This window comes from Homalodisca vitripennis, chromosome 1 (assembly GCF_021130785.1).
Source record: "Homalodisca vitripennis isolate AUS2020 chromosome 1, UT_GWSS_2.1, whole genome shotgun sequence".
Lineage (NCBI taxonomy): Eukaryota > Metazoa > Arthropoda > Insecta > Hemiptera > Cicadellidae > Homalodisca > Homalodisca vitripennis.
This window is the reverse complement of record NC_060207.1, coordinates 102886913-102908408: the sequence shown is the minus strand read 5'-3', so window position 1 is coordinate 102908408 and position 21496 is coordinate 102886913. Positions and strand designations below refer to the sequence as shown.

Below are 21496 nucleotides of genomic sequence, written 5' to 3'. Positions count from 1 at the left end.
TTGCGCCCCTGAAAGAATCACTTGGAGGAAAACGATTTGAAAACAATGAAGACGTCGAAAAGCATGTGCGCTTTACACGGCGATTAACAACTCGCCCTCAATCTTTTTTTGAACAGGGAATATTCAAGCTTCCAAATCGGTGGCAGAAGTGGGTAGATAATGCAGGAGATTACATTGAAAAATGTTGAAGGTATAGTTTCTGTATAATATTATTCAATAAATATAATTTTGAAAATTACCGTTTATATTTGATTTGCCTACGTACTTTCAGGAGACTTCTTGCTACCCTATTATTGGAGCAATGAGTACTTATGAGTTAAACTAATAACATTAGCATATTTATTCCTTTACTCCCAACAACCACATAATATTGACTGTAAATTACTTTCTGGAGACTTCTTGCCACCCCATTATTGGAGGAATGGTCATTTATGAGTAAAAGTGACCAATCCTAGCGTATTTTAACATTATAAAACCAACAAAATTCGACATAAAAATTGCAAATTACTTTCTTAAGTTTTGTGCTGCCTTGTTATTAGACTAATGGGAACTTATGAGTGAAACTGCCAACACTAGCATCTTTGGGAAATTAACTACTATTAATAAAACTTTATCTTATTCCAATATTAATCTTTAAAGTGCCAACAGAGAAGGAGCTTATCTGTGCTGTTAGTTGTGAGAAATGCTTAAATGTCTGTCAGTATTTTATTTATTACACATTTTTTACCCAACCCAGATTATATGGTGGCCAATGTCTGTGACTACACTCATCCGCTGATTTCAACTTAACATTAGTATGTGTAACCACCAAAAATAATAGTGATGCTTATTTGTTTTGGAAAGTGTGATCACTGTATCATAATAAATGAGTAATAGACCTATAGAGAAGTTGTAAAATTGTACTATGGTATTTTTGTACTTTACATTTATGCTTTATAATTGTAACATAATATTTCCAAAATCTATTAAACACACTAATATAAAACAAAATAGTTTAAACCACAAGCAAAAATTACTTTACTAAACCAAAATATGGCACAGAGGACTCAAAATACTATGTTTACAGCATAGTATGTTCTTGTTATAAGGAATACATAGGCGGGACAAAAAACTACTAAATGTAAGAATTAAAGAACACGAAGAAAATATGATAAAAGAACTAGTGGAAAGGTCTAAAATTGCAGGGATAATATTTCAAACATAAACTTATTGAAGCTTAATACATAAAATTCATGCAGACCAACTAGAAGTCAAGTTTACTAGGAAACAAGATTTTAACAATCAACCAAATCTCAACAAATTGACATACACACCATGACATCGAGGGGCAGGACTAACACATTAGGCCAGCGGTAGCTGATGTTTACCTCTTTAATGTATTCAAAGGCTCTATTTTCTGATAGATTCTTAAAAACTTTGTATCCTATAAAAAAAATGGCAGTTGCTTAACCCTTTGAGTGCCAACGTCCAATTTTACCGGACGACAAAAGGTGTCTGAAAAGTGCCAACGTCCGATTTTACTGGACAACAAAAGTTGGCCGAAAAGTGCCGACGTCCCATTTTACTGGAAAAAGTCACTAAAAATTGTAAACCTTTAATATTTTTTAAATAATATCATATTGAAATGTTTGTGAAGAATCGTTCTTTTCAAAATAAATTGTTATAGTACATTTCCGATCAAACTTTAAATTATGAAACTCACATATAAACATTTTTGGTTGCCATAGCTACCGGAAACAATGTGACAATAGTTTCTTAAAAGTTGTATAACTTACTCATTATTGAAGATAATAATATAAATTTTTCAAGATTTACAGACAATTGCATACACTTTCCAGTGATATGGACTAAGAAAATGATATGAATTTTTTGGTCATAATAATTTGGTTGAAAAATGAGGTATTGAAATTGAAATTTTTTTTAGGTAAGTCCATTTTTGGTATTCCTAAATTTAGTGTTATGGTAACTTTGTTATTTTATGTTAATTTAACAGAGTTTTCAGAGAAAAATAAAAAAAGAATCATGTTGATAGCTTATTAAATAATTGAACTGTGAATTTTTTTACTAAAACCTTGCAAAATGCCTGCAAAAGGGCTGGCACTTTTAGGTACACCCACTAGAAAAATACCTGGCACTTTTCAGTATAGCCTACCCACTCAATAAATATTTGGTACTCAAAGGGTTAAATGTTCAATTTTGATCATGATTCAAAAGACGATATTTTCTAATGCATAAAGCTTATGAAGTGTGATTTAACATTATATTCTAAAAACTAGCAGTTACCCGCGGCTTCACACGCAATTTTCTGTTGAAAAACTGGACAATATATTTATGTATTCTTTTTCTATGACATAATAAACAGTCTAGAGATAATCAATCGATAGTCACTCAAAGCTATTCCAATCTCCTTATCCAATTTAGATTTAAGTTTAAAGAACAGAGGTTTGGGATCCTGAAGTCGTAAAGTGAAACAGTTTTTATAAGATTAGTATTTCCCTCCCAAATTCTATGATAATTTATTGAAGTTCTTCGATGGCTTCAGTAACAATAAGAGTTAGCCTTTTTATCCCAATGACGAAAGTGTATCTTACAACTAAAAAGATGCTGTGATTAATATGGGTCTGTTATGGTCGTTTAAATTCACCCCCGGTGTTTTGGCATAATAAGTCGCCCGCCATTATCTTTTTATTTTCATTAGCAATGTAAACAGATGTTTCAGAAAGTTTGTCGAATTATAGCTGTCAACAGCTGTTTAGTGCCAGTTTAATTTGAATTATGGAACGTTATTACGTTTCATTCTTATCATTATATTCGAATTTAAACAAACTAATTTTTCAATTTGAATTCGACTTTATTTGGTGAAATGAATGTGTTAGGGTGGTAAAAAGCACTCTAAATGTTAATTCAGACCAAAAGCTATACCTGTTCCAAATTTCAGCACAATCCATATAGCAGTTTCAACGAGATTCGAGGACAAACCTCCAAACATCCAAAATTCAAACTTTCGCATTTATAATATTAGTGGGATAAAGAACTTGAAAATTATAAGCATATTGACCTAAGATTGCATTTATGATTTTTACACTTCCCAAGGACCAATGTATGGGGGGGAGGGGGAGTTGGTGATGGTTATTGCATAAAATAGTAGTTAAGATAGCCATACAACATTGTGAAAGGATGCAGATTTTACCCGCTGTGGTTTAAAAATATTAAGGTGTTTCCAGTCATTTTGCCACACCATGTTTATCTTAGGTCATTCTGAATAATAAAAATATGTTTTTCAAACACATTTTCTTTCAGGGCGACAACATACAAATTTGTATATACTGTACACCTGCATATAGATGTACATATGTATGTAATAATAGAATATTAGTAACGGGTCGAAGCCAAACCCATAATCTTTAATAAATAATAGATCAACGGGATTAAACATTCAAATCTGTGGAAATCTGCTGCATGAACATCAATCTTCTGATCGACAGTACACAAATTACCATAAATTTAAACGTGATTTGCCGTAATTTGAATTTTCAAAACTACACACATAACCTTATCAAATAATTACCGAACTTTTTAAAATAATATTTTGCTTGCCATTAGTATTGTTTTATATTTATGGTCACACAAAGGCGTGTTTGCTGCATTTATTCACAGGCGACAGTTGATCGGTATTACGCAAGTTACAGATCATGAAAACGTTTTGTTGTATTTTGAGTTTAAAATCCCATACATAGATAACCTAAGTAACAAAATATCGTTTTGGAATAATATTTTGTTTGCAGTTGGTATTTTCTATATTTATTTGTAGGCACTGCCATGGACTGCTATGTATATTTAGAGACAACCACTGATCAGTTTTGTTTATGAAAAAACCGTAGATATATTCTTTGTTTGAAGTTAGTTTTTGACGATGGAAGGTTTGTGAAGAAAACTGGATTTTTCAGGACATTTACCATTGTTCAGTGATGCAATACAATCAGTAACACTATGTCACTTATTATACTGTAGATAGATAACCTAATTAGCAAATTAACTAGACTTTGTAATTATATCCCTTTTGAAGATTCATTTTCTAAGTTTAAGTTTAAAATATGTTTTATCATTGATTTTATTTTATTTAATAAAATTTCCTTAAAAATGTAGGGTTTACAAGTTCAGTGGACTTGTCGGCAAAACCCATAATTTCCAAAAACTTTACATTAGTTACATTACAATAATATATCGTACATACCACGCATTTACATTATTCTATCAAATAAATTTAAACTTTGTGTGGCTGGGTGGGAGAATTCATTACTTGTATTTAATAAATGATACAAATTTATGCACATACGTTTTATAAATTAAAAACATATAATCTTATATAATAATTGATCAAATTAAAGTGAAAGGCAAGGGATACAACATTTTTCTTAAAATATAGCTATTTCTCTGAACCTCTGCAAATCTCTTTACAATAGAGTGGTATTCTTGAATTACTTTTAATATTATTAGTCAGTCTCCAAAGCCTTAAGAATTATAGACATTTTTTGTGGTGATTATTTTTCAATCATACTTAGATAAAATAAAAACGCTATTAGGATTCGAAATTCGTGAATCGAGGTCAAATTTTAGTATTTGTAATATGTTTGTAAAACCAGCCAAATGATGGAAATGTAAAGTCCTAGGTGATACATGGGTATGAAAAAGTAGTAGTTCAAGTGATAAAGGTAATAAATTACCAAAAGAATATTACATGGTACAAAATTAGAAGAGTAGGGTTTGGACTTTATTTTCACATTGTGAGGTCTCGAAAGGATTTTCAAGATTCATCAAAACCTGTATGTTTTTTTACACACTTGCAAATTCTCTTGAAATGGCTATGTACAAATCAACTACCCATTCCATAGATAACTACAAGAACATTACATCTTTTGCAAAATCTTAGTTCAAGTTTAACAATTAAAATATTCCTTATCATGAACGTATATGTCTACACAATTCTTTCGGAGACTATAATTTATGACTTGTGTATATTTGACACAATTATTCAGTAACAGACTGGAGATAAAATATTCCAAAAGTTGGTGACGTTTAACAATGTAAGGCAAAAACATACACAAATATTTATTGCCTTTGATCAGTTATAATTTGCATCATGATATTACAAAATTCTACACTGAAACCATTGTCTAAATATGTTGAATAAACAAATCAAAATGGTAACTTAATAAAATTGTCCTTAATACTTGACTTCTAATTTTGTTTATTAATATAGAACCTACATGTATGTGATTGTTATTTCATTGATAAATAAATTACACTTCATTTTGTATATTGTACATATCATAGAATACAGAGAGTCTATTGCTTATTAAAGTACATGGACAGGTACACCATTAAAATTTCAAATTAATTATAAATAAGGATACAAATTTAAACAATACAGGGTATAAGATTATATCTTATATGAAATGTTTTCTTATATTATAAAAACTATATGGAAATTCTCAATTAGTGACAAAAATTTGAAACTTGTTAGTTGCTCAAAATGTGGAATGTGGGTACTTGGTTCAAACATAAATAAAATTTCAAACTATATTCACCTCTTTTGTTTTTTGATTAAGTTTTGGCCTAGATGGCACACATAAAACTATACAGAGAAAATATAAATCATTAAGAAATGCCCAACATTAATTTAAATCTGAAACTGTTCATAACTTTCTTTTTATAAACTACAAAATAGAATTTAGTTTAATGGTACACGAAATTACAGACAAACAATCAACTACCTATACCTATTAAAACTGTAGGAGAGGGAACGAAATGACTCAGAGATGCTCTTTGGTCATTCAGAAACTCTCCACTGCTGTAGGAAGAATAATTAATGATTGTTAATACAATCAGTAATAAATATAGAAACTATGCAATTACTATTAAAACTGCAGTTTCAATGACTTCCATTAATTAAATCCAGTTGTAATACCAAATGCATCAGTAACGTCTATAAGAAACAAATAAAAAAAGTATTATAAGACAAGTAATAAATATAAGGAAAGTAATATAAGACACAAATATGAAAAAACCAGCAAGCTACAACATGATTGATCTGACATCAATACTAACATTAATATCCACCCAACATGCTTTATCAGGCATACTGAGAATGACATTCTAAACAATATTGAATTTATTATTTATTGTTGAATTTTTAAATTTATTCTTGGATAATTAGATGTTATTGAAAACTAAAAACTAAAATCGATATTAATAATACAAACACATTTCAATACTTCCATTATGACAGTTGCCATCCATTGTAAAGAAAATACGTGAAAGTAAAGTTCTTGCTTCCCAATGCATGTTCGCTATATCGTACATCTCCTCGGTCTAGTCTAAGAGTTATATTAGTATTTATACAGGGTGTTTGAAAAGTATGGGTACGGCTTAATGTTTTAAAAACCATAGGAGATAACATCTATGAACTTTGCACAGTGTCGTAAGGCTATGTAAACTATTTTCCCTTGCTATTACCATGACATGCCAACCATGGGGGGACGGCCCACAGAGGAAAACATGGAAATCTTAAATTTGAAGCATGGGTCGAGTGATACCTCATTTGAAAGAGCTCACTTAGTAGAGTTGAATTCCGCAAACCGCATCTCAAAAGGATTATCCAATCAGAAATGGCGGGTTGTTTTAGGTACACATTGTGAAGTACATTAAGCGCCGCCATTTCTGACTGGATCGTCGTATTCTGATGCGGTAGGCAGCGTTTCACTCTACTAACTAATGTGTTTTCACTGACTTTTTTTAATTAGCAAATTATGTCATAAATTTATAACACAATAAATACCGATGTTTTTTTACTAAGCCGTACCCATACTTTTCAAACACCCTGTATACCTAATAAGTATTAAATACCTTGTCAGTGAGATATGGATGCGATGTCCACTCAACAATTATTTGTCATAAAAATTTTATTTAGTGCTTAGTGTACCGTTTTGTGATCCAGAATAAATAAATTGGTTTTCCTAAGATGTTGAAATAATGTGTTGTTACTTTTGTTATGCTATCACTCTATAAATGTAAACAAATTGAAAATATTGGTTAAAATAATCAAACAGTCGTACTGTCATAATACAATGTTTGCAAATAACAGTTGAACACATTATTAACTGGCTCCTTAAATTCACATTTCACAACTTTAGAGACCAAGAAGAGATTTTCTGCTGTTTTAAAGAATAGTGGGGTGTAGCCCAGAAGGAATTACGAAATAAGAATAGGCCTATGTTCATCCTACTAATGTTCATGTAAAATTTCAGTATAATCGGTAGAATAGTTTATATGTGAAAATGAAACAAACAAAGGTACTGTACTTTCGCATTTATAATATTAGGATAACGTCCCCATGGATAATAGTTGATGTATTTTTATTCAACAGTTAATGGGGAGGGAGACTTGTGAGACACCTGGAATAAATATGTAATGTATTTATATTTAGCAAAAAATACAGAAATCAACTTTTTACCTACATACCTTAGGAGAAGGTGAGGGCTTGGACAGCTCATATGGCCGGAACCGGATGTCTGGACTCTTGGCACTCTGCAAGATCGCAGGTGGGGTCTCACTTAATACACTTGCCTCGTTGTGATTATTACTCGCCCCAAACAGACTCTGCTTCTGTGGTATAGACTTGTAGCAGATTGAACAAACCTAACACAAGATCATTACTATTACATGAAATTGTTTTTAAGATAAGAAATTAACCTTGTTTGGAAGTGTGTCTAGATGTATAGTAATACACAAATATAATATAGTAGTTGGTCTTACAAATGATTTTAAGTCTGTCCAGCTAAAATTAAACATTAACCAAGAAATAAATTGTTCAACATTTTTAACCCTTTTCTGATACTCTCCCATTCAACCACTACCAAAACTAGTGTGAATGACAATTTCTTTCTTAAGCAAAATTCCTCTATTGGAACACACAACTAAGTTGTGTTATATAGCAGAATACAAAATAAGAGATAAGGACGGTGAGCCCTCTGGATAATACCCTAGTACCTCAATTTGTTTAAAATAAAATGTTCTAACTATAAATACAACCAAAATACCAAACCTCTGATGCCAACTAGGATGTACTATAAATTGTTCATAACAGTTATTTTTATACTAAGGAAAATAAAACATATGACTTCAGAACTTTTTTTAATAGCTAAGTTGTTTTGGAGCCAAAATTAACAAATTATAAATCTACTTTTTCCCAATAAACTGTACTATTGAAATCTAGTCTCGTAAAAAAATTACATATAATTTACTTTAATTTTAGAAGACTACGTGAAATGGTAATAATCTGAAGGATGTTGCCTACTTAATTTTTATTTTTACATACCCATTCAGAGTGGTCACGTGTCTGAAAATTTGAAATTCCATGACTTTTCCAGGTTTTCCAAACTGGTTTCAGTAAAAATCCAGGTCTTTGGGGAGCCTGTTTTGGCATTACGACTTGTGGACATTTAACTATATTGTATATGAGACAAGCTCTTCCACACCGCTTAAATCTCCAAATAATTAATTAAACTTAAAATTTGACACAAATGAGGTTTATTTATACAAAAACTTCATCATAAAGTGAAATATAACCATTTAATCAGCAAGAAACATTTTTATTAACACCTAAAATAACAGTCTTGACATGAAAGACAATATTCTTTGAGAATTACAATTTGTCAAAAAACACTAAAATTGTAGTTATTCTTATCTAATTAAGAAATTAAGACAGCCATTTCTTGCGTAACTTGACTAGCTACAGCTTTAATTGCGTTTTTCAATTTTAAATTTCTAGCCGGTGGGCTTCAGCCTCTTATTGTTTTTCCACTACTATCTTAGCCCTTTTTTGCGTAAGGTCGTTGATGATAGCCTGAATTCTTTTCCTGGTTTCCTTATCAGAGACTGCTGCATTTGCCTTCCTTTGGTCTACGAGGTATTCTTGACACCAGCTCCGGGTCTGATGACATTTCATGATCATCTTCTAATCAATGTTGATATTATTTTGCTCCACAAGCTCTTTTGATCCCCTCATAGACGAGGCGCTGGGAAATAAGCAACCTCTCTAGAAGGTTGTCATATAAGATTTCTTTATTAATTGAGAAACCTTGCTCTACAAAAGCATCTCCATGACTTAAAATTAGAATCTTCTTGATTAAAGCTTTACATTTGTCGGAGGCATTGTTTTCCAAGAGAAATCTCCTCCAGAAATTTTCTACGCGCTCTGAGTGCTCATAAGCTTTGAGGAGAGTTTTTTAATGTTCCCTATTAAACATCGACTTCACCTCTTTCAGGATTCGGTCACATGTATTTGCCTTGATGTAATTGCTCCTATGCAATATTACAAGAGCACTTTTCAGTCTCTTGAGGCAGTGTCAGTTACAGGTCACTTTTCAGCGGAGACTTGAGCTGAAGTTTTGAGCACATTGCTTTCAGAAAGTCTACACACTCTGACTATCACATTTCACTTTCTTTACTTCTGATTTCGCGCCAAAACTAACCTCAAAATTGTTTGGTTTAATCAAGAAGTTTTTGTTTTTTAAATCTAATTTGATTGGAGAGGAAACCTCGGAAAGAGCAGACTGTTTAACAAACATACTTAACAAGTTGTACAACAGAACTGACAAGAATATCCGGATTTCTGACATTTGCCATTGTTATAGGTTATAAAAGGTATAACACCTATAACAATGGCAAATATCCAAAATCCTGTTATCCTTACAAACCTTCCATCGCCAATAACAAAGTTTAAATAGAGAACTACAAAAAAGGCACCAATGGCTCATCGGCTTGGTACTTCATCAAAAATGGCTCTACAAGACTAGATATATAACTGAAAAATGCTAGTTTAGCAATCGATAAATTATCATCTAGTGATAACCTTATAGCCCTGAGTATCAGGTGGTTTGGGAGCACCAGGGTCCTTCTCCAAATGGGCCTTGTATTCATTCAAGTGAGGCGCCATTTTGATAGCTCTTTCTGCACACTCTCCACTAAGCAACCACCTCAGGGTACAAAATTTGAGGGGCATGATATCTGACTCTGTTACTTCTACATAATACCCCTCTTGACAGAAACATCTTTAAAAAAATTGTAGAGCCCTAAAAAATTGAACTAGATTCCACTTAGCCTCCTGATTTGAACACATTGTTGAGGGCGTACAAAACACAGGTGCACATAAACAAAAATATAGGATCATCATCATTATTATCAGTCTGAAGTTCCTCCTCCAGATCTTTAGATTTACATTAGGTCCATTGATAGACAATGAGAACAATTTTTCTCTACATCCACATGCTTTAATTGACTTCTGAAGTTCAACATCAAATTGCTCATAATGCCTTTAGTCAAAAAAAGCAGAGGAGAAATATCTTATGTTCACTTCATCACTTACAAGATTCAAATACCTTAGTGCTGTTTCTCACTAACTTTATTCATGCTTTCATCAAACATAGCAACAAAGGCAGATGATTCCTGGACTTCCTTTTCCAGTAGGTCTTGAAAATACTCAGCAATACCAAAGTTCACCAAATAACTAATTTTAGTACTCTCAAATAAAATTTTTCCTGTGATTTGACTGTCCGGAAACATCAACTCACAACACTTTGGATGCTGCTCCTGCTGACCTCATTGATAAATGATGCTCGACTGCGAACAAGGCCCAACGTATCTTAGCCACTGTGACGTTGTCGGTCTGCAAGTACCGGAAGAGCTTCACTGGCCCAGGTGTCACCATTCACGAATTGGTAGCTGTGGCCACAGCGGTGGCCGAAGGACCTCCAGCAGTAGTTGGAGTAGCTGCATCTGAAGCGGGAGGGACTACAGTTGTGGCCGGATGTGTATGTAGGTGGCACGGTTGGCCCAGCAAGTACGGAAGCTGAGTCGGACCTGGCTCATTGGCTCAGAATCGTCTGGATTCACTGTCTCTGCTATGCCCTTGTCCCAAGCCGTAGACATTTGTTTACAATTGTAGCAAGGCACGGGTCGGCTCGGTTTAGCCGACAACCAACAAAGCTCGACTTGTCTGGTAGTGAGCCGGGCCAGGCAGCATCTGTATCTGCCTCCTCAGCATCGCAGCCAATCACCGCTTGGCCATCGGCAACAACATGAGCTCAGTCTGCTTGCAGGAAAACCAGCCTAAAACAGCTACGGCGAAATGTTCCATGACCGACTTGAATTTCAATGACTTTCCATGACCTTTATATTTTCCATGACTTCAGGAGTTCCAGAAGCATGGCTACCCTGCCATTTCTTAAGACTATTCATATATATTTTATACATTCTGACCTTACATAGGATATTAAATTAATATAACCTTGAAAAATATACAATATTATAGTCAAACTGTCTATATCACAGGTTATGAAGGAAACAGGATTTTTCCGGACATTTGCCATCGTTCAGTGAAACAAGAAAACAGTAACACTACGTTTCGAGATCTGCAATCTGATCTCTTCTTCAGGTAAAGAACTAACCTAATACATAATTACAAACTAGGTTAAAATAAACAAATCTTACTAAAGCGTTGTGGCACGCCTAAGTCAGGAATCACAACCTACATGTTGTTGTCAACTTCACTAACACTAAAGACATGCACTTAATACAAAACTATATAAAACACTAATCATTAAAACTAAACTACGGAATACAGGTCACAATACGTCTTCACTCGTCTACTAACCACTAGATTGCAGATCTCGAAACGTAGTGTTACTGTTTTCTTGTTTCACTGAACGATGGCAAATGTCCGGAAAAATCCTGTTTCCTTCACAATCCTTCCATCGTCAAAAATAACCTTTATCACAGGTTATCTTCAAATATTTTAATAAAAAAGGTGTTTGACACTGTAGAAACTCTCATTTTGATCATTAAGAAAAAATAAAAATTAGTTATTACAATACAATGGATATTTCCTTGTAGTAAATTTATATTATTATATAGAAATGATTTTTACAATATGAGGATATATATATATATATATATATATATATAAGAACTGTATTTAAAAATTTACCATTATTGTATCCTATATATATATATATACTATATACTATATATATATATATATATATATATACTATATATATATATATATATATATATATATATACTATTACTATATACTTTAAATAAATGGTTAAACTTAATCTGTATTCTGATGATTATAGCTAGAAATAATAAATAACTCAGTATGATACAAATGTGAACTTTAATGATGATAAATTAATTGACATACAGGTTTGAATTTTGTAACAAGATGGAGGATACAATAATGGTAAATTTTTAAATACAGTTCTTAAATTTTAGGGCAGGGTGGTCGTGCTGGCTTAATGAAATAGAAATATTAGGTATTGTTTTTAATCAAAGATAATATATTTTGAAAAATAATTTTGTTAAATTTTTATTATATTAATTTTGAATTGTTAGCCAAATTGAATGTTCCTGAGTTTTATGTTCTTCCAATGGATCACTGTTAAATTTAAAAGGAATTTTCTCACCCAATGTCTGTCTTCTGCTTCTCGGTACTTCAGTGATAATATGAATTTAATAAATTAACCTTTCTTTTGAATCAAATACTGTTGAATAAAATGTAACCAGTTTCTTTATTTAAAATAATAATCTTGCTTCACTTCTTCTATATCCCTCTCTCCTCTCAACTTTTAAACCTCTGCTGTCTTCACTCAACAATCATCCCTGCACACTGTATCACTGACTTTAGTTAACTTTATAACTTTTGAGTTTTATATGTAATAAGGTGAATTTTGATTAATTTTGATATATTTAATTTTGTATTTATTATTGTTTGTATTAAAATTTGAGACAATTTATAAATAATTATTCCTTAATTATTTAATTATTATTACTAATAAATTTCTAAATTAAATTAAATATTGAAATGAATGTGAGATGGGTGTATGAAATGAGTCATTACAATATATATATATATATATATATATATATATATATATATATATATATATATATGTCATATTGTAAAAATACCATTAGTTTACCAGTACATTTTTATAACATTGAACAAGTTAGCAAAAAATAATTCATAGGGAAAGTTTCTACTACATTTGTACAAAATTATTTATATCTCTATATTCCATGTGAAATTGGGCAACCTTTGTTATTATTTGGATTGCCTCCAATCATTTATGATACTAAAATAATGCTAAAAGGAAGAATTTTTATGCAAAATTTAAAAACAAACTTTATTTATCATACGTAAACATCTTTTAACGTTCATATTTATTATTTTAATTAGAGTTAATCCTAATCTAATGGAATTTAATTTGTTGAAATCAATTAACCCTAATCACAATAAATACTATTTAGAGTAGTTTTATTCCAAATGTAAAACAATTTTACTAACTTAAATGAAAAAGTTTCTACTACCTGTAAAAGTAAAGAGAATTCATTATAACATAATGTTAAACATTGTATTATTCTACAAGTTTCTAGGAAAATTTTAAAATGTGATTTATATAATGTATGATAAATAATATATATTTAATTAATAGAAAATTTTCTCTTTACCCCCTATATTCTAATTTACTCTCCGTAAAAACAACTATCATTTAGAATTACAAAGCGTAACAATTAATAGTAGAAATTTTACAATTGAGATTGCTTATCCAAGTTACCTGAACCATTCCCTGTGGTGATATGGGACTGGCGCCTTGGGGTGGCTTCAAGCTGCAGATGAAGGGAAAGTATGCTTCCTTCTCCGGATTGGGGCAGCAGTAGAGTAGTCGGATGGAGGAAGAGGGGTACTCAAGAGCACAGGTGTAGCAGACAAACGTAGTAGTGTCCAACGAAGGAGCAACTCGTTTGCGTAACACATAGTTGCGCTCCGAGTGTGGCACTCCTTGCACGGAGTATGCCTATGACATAACAAAGAACTAAGCATTCATCTGCCTGTTTTTGGTTCGTAACACATTGAGTGTGGTGAGCAGGAAACCCTGCGGTCTAAACTGTCATGCCAGTGTTGCGAGCAGGATTTCCCGTGCTTTTGCCCACAAAAGACTATTGCATCAATCACCAGCTAGTTGCTTCGGGTATTTTTAGCGGTCTGTAGCATTGTGTACCGACCATAACCCAATCTCGTGTGCTGTTAGTTTCTGGTTCACACCTTTCAATGTACTGCTGTGCTTGTGTGTTGTGTTAATTACTTTTGGGTGTGTCTGTACTGTAAAAAGTAAATTATATTTAAAGATGTAAAGTTTGGCTGCTTCAACGTCGTTGTTCCAAATCTTTGTGACAGTGATTATGAACTGAGTGAGGAAGAAAGTGATAATTTGGACGATGATGTTGACCATCACAATCCTTTGTGGACTTCTTCTACACAGTCCTTTTGTTGTGTAGAATTAACAGAAGAAATACGTTTTAAGTACCGGTACCTGGCGACATCAAGCCAATCAATTGGTTTAACCTACTCCTTGATGACACTTTTCTTGAAAATATTGTTCGAGAAACAAACATATGTTTTCCAAGTTATTAAAAAGCCAATATTAACTGAAAATTCAAAAATAACTAAGTGGCAAGAAGTGATAGTACCAGAATTTAAAGTGTTCATAGGTATTTTGCTTCACATGGGAACTATAAGACTCAATCGCTACCAGGACTACTGGTAAACATCCAGATTATTTTATCTAAAACTTTTCAGAGAACAAATGAGCAGAGACAGATTTCTTTTTATTCTTAGATGTCTACACTTTTCCAAGAACGTGGAATATAACCGTCCTGAATCAGAAGATAGGTTAAAAAAGTGAAAATGCTAGTTACATATTTCAACCAGAAAGTAGATGACATATTACCCATGTAAGGAACTTTCTTATGACAAGGGATTGGTACTATGGAGAGGACTCTTGGTGTTTTGGCATTACATAAATAGAAAACACCATAAATACGGCATCAAATTGTACTCCCCTGTATGAGCCTCAGGGATTAGTTGCTCAATTCGCTGTATACTCTTGCAGCCAAGAGGATCTAGGGGGGTGAGGAGTATTTGGTCATGCTACCAAAGTTGTTATATTTGATGAGATGAAAACTGAATGTAGCCCATGCCTTATAAATGGATAATTTTTATAATAGCTTATTTTAAATTATCTTGCTTCCAAACTGCTGTCCAATAAAATGTACTGCACTGGCACCCTCAGACTTTGAATAGAAAGTACATTCTAGATGATGTCAAACAGGCAAAACTGATAAAAGAGGAAACAATAGCCCAATACGCTGAAGGTGCCACGGTAGCCAAATGGAGGGACAAGAGAGTCGTGTCATATATCTCAACAGAACACGAAAACAACATGGTCCTCACAACGAATCGTTGTAATGTGCAGAGAAAGAAGCCCTTGGCTATTGTACAATACAACTTAAGGGGTAGTAGATGTGGTGAATTCTCTAAAACTACATAATGTCGCAAATAATGACAACATCATACAGCTGTGTCTTCCGCCTACAGGTTATTGAAGCACTTTTGCAACCCAAATCGGGACCTTCTCTAATGTGGTCTCCACACACAACCTTCTGCATGTCATTTCAAAGACGCACTTGATAAACAAGGCCTACTTCTGCGTAAAAGATATCATCAGTGTCTGAAAGAAGGAAAGAGGAAAATTACTGTATATATGTGTGCACAATGTGATGGGAAACCGCAACTACGTGCTTTGGGTTTGTAAATATTACAATTTCTAAATTTTCTTCATAACACTGGTTTAAAGTAAACAAACTAAATTTGACTAATTTTCAACAATATTGCTACTATGAGTGATGGAACATCATTTTGGGCTCGCTCAGGTGCTGGACCCGGGAATTTTGGCACAGTATTATGACGTCAACGATTACAACCTTGAACCTTTACAACAATACTTCGACATCATATTTCAACCAACATCTAAAAGTACATTTTTTGACACAAAATGTCATCATGTTTATGAAAATTCCTTTTAAAGGTGCTAAGCGCAAAAAATCCTGCTAGAAAATATGACTGTTATAAAAATATATGATTTCATTGTATTTTTCATTTTTAAAGTAAAACATTAAGGCTTTTAAACAATAAATTTTCTGCTCTTTAAAATTTGTACCAAACTTTTGTAGCAGCCAATGTGTTAAGTTGCTTGCAATTTTGTTGGTTTTAGAATACCTGAGCCCAATTTGGACAATAAAACTTGTACAGTAGCGATTATGTCATCATTAAATTGTCTGATTATTACTAATGTTAACATTCATTTTGTATCTCCCTGATATCAAAATTGTGTTATTGTAGGACAAGCAACATTGCGACAATGCAACTGTTTAGTATCAAGTGACATACTGAACTGCACTGATCAGCCTTTACACTGTATTAATCCAGATAACACTAGCCACAATTATTACAGTGTTTGTTGGGGGGTGGAGTTGTTCGCGTCCGTAGCTTGCTACACGTGCTCCAAAAAACGCTAAACAAACAGCAATTTTTGGTAGCTGGACCGTCACTCTTGTGATCTCCCAGTTATGGCAGCTATCGAAGACCAAACAAACGGTCCTTCTCAGGACCAAACAAATACTGATTTTTTAAATATTGGCTCTCTCTTAAATATATGTTATTTTAACGCCGAGGGTCTTAGCAGATCTAAATGTGAGTGCCTAAGCAAAATTATGATAAAGAACAACGTCGATGTCCTAGCACTCCAGGAGACTCACATTGAGAATTCTAACACCTGTGCAAGAGATAATATCCCTGGATATACATTTGTAGAAGCCATTGGCCACAGAAAATACGGAGTGGCAACTTATGTTAGGCAGGGCATCGATGATGTGTCCCCGATTTACAAGAGCTGTGATGACGATATTTTTGTACTGGTGGTGAAAGTGCCAGAAACAACTATATTAAATGTCTACAAACCACCTAATAGACAATGGTCTGACACAGTACTTCCCATATTTGGACACCCCGTCCTTTACATTGGGGACTTTAACAGTCATCACAGCTCGTGGGGATACTCATCGGATGACGACAATGGTACGAGTTTAACTAGTTGGGCTGAAAATAACAACTTAATATTCATACATGATGCCAAAGACGCCCACACTTTTTATTCAGCCCGCTGGCGTCGCGGTTATACTCCAGACCTATGTTTTTGCTTTTGTGCCCGCTCTCTTAAGCCTTTAGCAGTTGGGAGGAAAGTTCTTGGTGCCTTTCCTCATTCTCAGCATAGGCCTGTGCTTATTTCAGCCGGAATCAAGATTCCTCTTGTAAGATTCTTCCCTCGGCCTCGCTGGAATTTTAACAAAGCTGATTGGAAAGCCTTTACATCCAGGCTTGATGATGGCATCAGGTTCATCCCTCCCACGATAAGAAACTATGACCGGTTCACAAAGCTAGTCCTGGCTACTGCTAAACTGTGCATTCCACGAGGATTTCGAAAGAGCTATGTGCCAGGTTGGAGTCAAGAGTGTGAGGACCTTTACAGTGAGTTCAATGACACCGGGAACACAGAAACAGCTGATCGGCTGCTACAATCTCTTGACAAAGCAAGAAGAGAAAAGTGGGTACACACAACGGAAAATCTTAACTTCACCCATAGTAGCCGTAAAGCTTGGTCCCTCTTGAGAAAGCTCTCCACCGGCAAGCCTTCGACGAACAATTCTTTGTCACATCCGAAACCCTGTGCAATAGCAAAGCGTATTGTTGCTTTGTCCAAGTCAGTTCGCCACCCATCTGACAAGCTGGTTAATTACAAGTTAAACGAATTTAAAAGCAGTCGGCAAGCTCCGTTGGAAATATCGAGAGCATTTGAACTTGATGAAATTGAAGTGGCCATCTCCGCTCTGTCAGTTGGGAAGGCAGCCGGTATCGATAATGTCTTCCCAGAATTCCTAAAGTACTCAGGAATCAAAGTTAAATACTGGCTTCTTACGGTGTTCAACAAAATACTGGCTACAGGTAACCTGCCTGCAGCATTTAAAAGATCTAAAATAATCGCCGTTTTGAAGCCCAACAAAGACCCAGAGCGTATTGAGAGCTATAGGCCCATAGCCCTGTTGAGTGTGTGTTATAAGCTGCTGGAGAGGTTGATCTATAATAGAATATTTCCCATTCTCAATGCCAGCATTCCTATAGATCAAGCTGGCTTTAGACCTGGTCGTAACTGCTGCGATCAGGTGCTTGCGCTAACAACTTTTATTGAGAATGGTTTTGAAAAGAGAACAAAAACCTCTACAGCCTTTATGGACCTCACTGCAGCTTACGACACTGTCTGGAGAAAAGGCCTTTTAGTAAAGCTTTATAATCTAATTCCTTGCCCTTTCCTTCTGCGGCTTCTTAATTCAATGATTAGCGACAGGCTTATAAAAGTATGCCTTGGCCGTGAGGAAAGTTCTTTCAGGCAACTTAAAAATGGCCTTCCACAGGGCTCAGTACTTGCTCCTTTGTTGTTCAACGTGTACTCTGCCGACATCCCAACAACGTTATCCAGAAAGTTTATTTATGCGGATGATATTGCCTTAGCCTACCAACATAATGACATAAAGAAAACAGAACAGGCACTCACTGATGATCTTTCAGTCCTCGCAGATTATTTTAGAGCCTGGAAGCTAAATCCAAATCCTACTAAAACTGAAGTATCATGTTTCCATCTAAATAACAGACTGGCGAACTACAAGTTAAATGTAACTCTTGATGGTGTCAAATTGAAACATAATGAACATTCGCAGTATCTGGGAGTTACCTTAGACCAATCTCTCACTTTTAAAAGTCACCTTCAAAAGACAGCAGCAAAGCTGAAAACAAGGGCTAATATAGTACAGCATCTTGCTGGATCAACTTGGGGAGCCAACGCAAAAGTACTGCGTACCACTTCTTTGTCCCTTGTGTACTCCGCTGCTGAATATTGTGCTCCTGTGTGGCTTAATAGTGCACATGTGCGGGAGGTCGATGTGGTTCTTAATAGGGCCATGAGGACAATAATTATTTTATTATTTTTTTTATTTTATTTTTATTTTATTTTATTTTCATGCTATAAAATAGGAAATACACCCAATTACATTATAGCAGTACAAACAAATCAAAATGTTAAATAAGTGGTTTGAGTCCAAGTCCCATATCCATTGTATCACTGGAATATTTATAAGCAAAATAACTATAAATACATATTATTCTAAACGTTACATAGGCACTATTATAAATAAATAAACAATAAATAATACACCTTCAGATAAATAACAAATACAGTATATGGTAATGACAATCTCAGGAAATTAGTTTAATAAATTAATGGAATTTTAATTAATAAATTAATAATAAATCAACATTTAATAAATATAGCTTGAATTTAAGAAATTGTAAAAGGAAAAATATACTATGAAGGACTGGTATACAAAATTAATGAAATGCATTTCTCATTAAAGATATTTAAACTGTCAAAGTGAACATCAATGTCGGATCCACCCAAAAGCATTGCGTTATAACCCCTCATCATCCGCAACAGAGGAAAAGACGATCGCATCACTGTGCGTGAGTGAGGTAAATTAAACAAAAACTTGTTTCTGCTGTTAAAGTTCGGTACACAATAGCTGAGGGTCCCCAAACAGTACGCGTCATCCACCCGACCCCGGACCAGGGCCCACAAATGTACTTGCTCCAAGACCCGCCTCCTCAGGCTCGTCAACCCAAACATCTCCAACAGCTCATTGTATGGAACTAAATACGTGTAAACATTAAAACACTTGAAATATAAATATCTCAAAAACTTCTTTTGCACTCTTTCAAGCATATCATTATAAATTAAATGTGTAGGATTCCATACAATGGCGGCGCTTTCAAGTCTCGATCTGACCAAGGATGTGTACAACACCATAAAAGACCCGATGTTTCTAAAATTCGCACCTTGTCTCATAATAAAGCCCATCATTCTACTCGCAGCATTCACGCAAGTTTCTATATGAGTAATGAACGATAATTCGTTATCAATTGTAACGCCCAAGTCTTTAACTAAATTGACTCTTGTAAGTGACTGTCCATTTAAATTGTAGTTGTGTATTATGGAACTATTTGATTTGGTAAAAGACATTACATGGCACTTTGCGATATTAAAATTCATTTTATTTTGGCTAGCCCATTTATACACATTATCCAGATCAGCTTATAGTATTTCAGCGTCCCTTATTGAAGAAATGTAATAAAAAAGTTTTAAATCGTCAGCAAATAACAAAGACTTTACTGTTTTAAACGTGGTCACACAAAATCGTTAATCATAAATTTGACCCTTGAGGTACCCCATATTGCACCAAGAAATTAGATGACAAATAACCCTTATAACATACAAACTGTTTTCGGTTTATTAAATAAGAATGAGAAAAATGTATTAAGTTACTTGACAATCCAATAATGGTGCAGTTTTTTTCAATAAAATCAAGTGGTCCACTGTGTCGAATGCCTTGGACAGATCAAGATATATTGCATCAGTCTGGGTCAACGAGTCCAACCCCAAGGAGACGTAATCCGTAAAATTTAATAGGTTTGTGTTAACTGAGCGTCCAGGCAAGAAACCATGTTGATTAGGAGATACGTATTTACTAAAAAAGTTAAATAAATATTTGTAAATAATGCTTTCAAATATTTTAGCAGGTGTTGACAAAACGGCTACAGGTTTATGATTTTGTATTTGGTATTCCTTCCCGCTTTTAAAAATAGGCGTTACTTTAGTCAACTTCCATTTTTCAGGAAATGTGCTTGATTTTAAACTTAAATTGTATAAAAATTTTAACGGTTTGATTAAAATATCTTCACAGCCTTTGAATATGTACTGAGGTAACAAATCAGGTCCTGAAGTAGTTTTAGATTTCAACTTTTTAATAGCCAATTTAACATCCTGGTCGGTGACCTGGTCCAGAATCAGACAATCGCCACCCGTCATGGGGGTTTCTTTCATTGCCATCTCCACAGTTGGTTCCACTTGGTAATCATTATATACCGAGCTAAAATAGTCTTTAAAACCATCAACAATCAAACTACCATTATTTAATTGAATACCATTATTTTCCATCACAAATAAAGTTTTATTGGCTGACTTTTTACTCTTTATAAATTTCCAAAACTGTTTACTATCTCCAACAATATTATTTTCCGCTTCATGAATAAAGTTATCAAAAGCAACTTGTATGTCTTCCTTAATTATTGACCTTAAATTTTTTAATCTAATATAGTACTCTTGATCATGAAATTTTTTAAATTTTTTGTGAAATTTGTCTTTTAGTTTTAAATTTGAAATAATATTTTTAGTAAACCAGAAAGGGAACTTCGACAATTTAGACTTTTTACGAGGGCAAGTTTCATTAATAATCCCGTACACTTTATCATAAAAATATTCTAACGCATCGTTAACATCATGTATACTATAAAGTTGAGACCAATCAATTTCTGCCAAACTACGATATAACTGAAGGAAGTCTGTCTTGTGATAACAATAACCTGTTT

The 21496-nt window shown here is 33.7% G+C and overlaps 1 protein-coding gene across 1 annotated transcript in view; it reads right to left on the bottom strand.

The window, feature by feature from the left end:
* LOC124368169 overlaps positions 1-21496 on the bottom strand; it is a 147257-nt gene that overhangs the window by 103993 nt on the left and 21768 nt on the right. Inside the window, 2 exon segments of the mRNA XM_046825447.1 lie at positions 7522-7698; positions 13683-13922. Coding sequence (XP_046681403.1) covers positions 7522-7698; positions 13683-13922 — 417 coding nt within the window.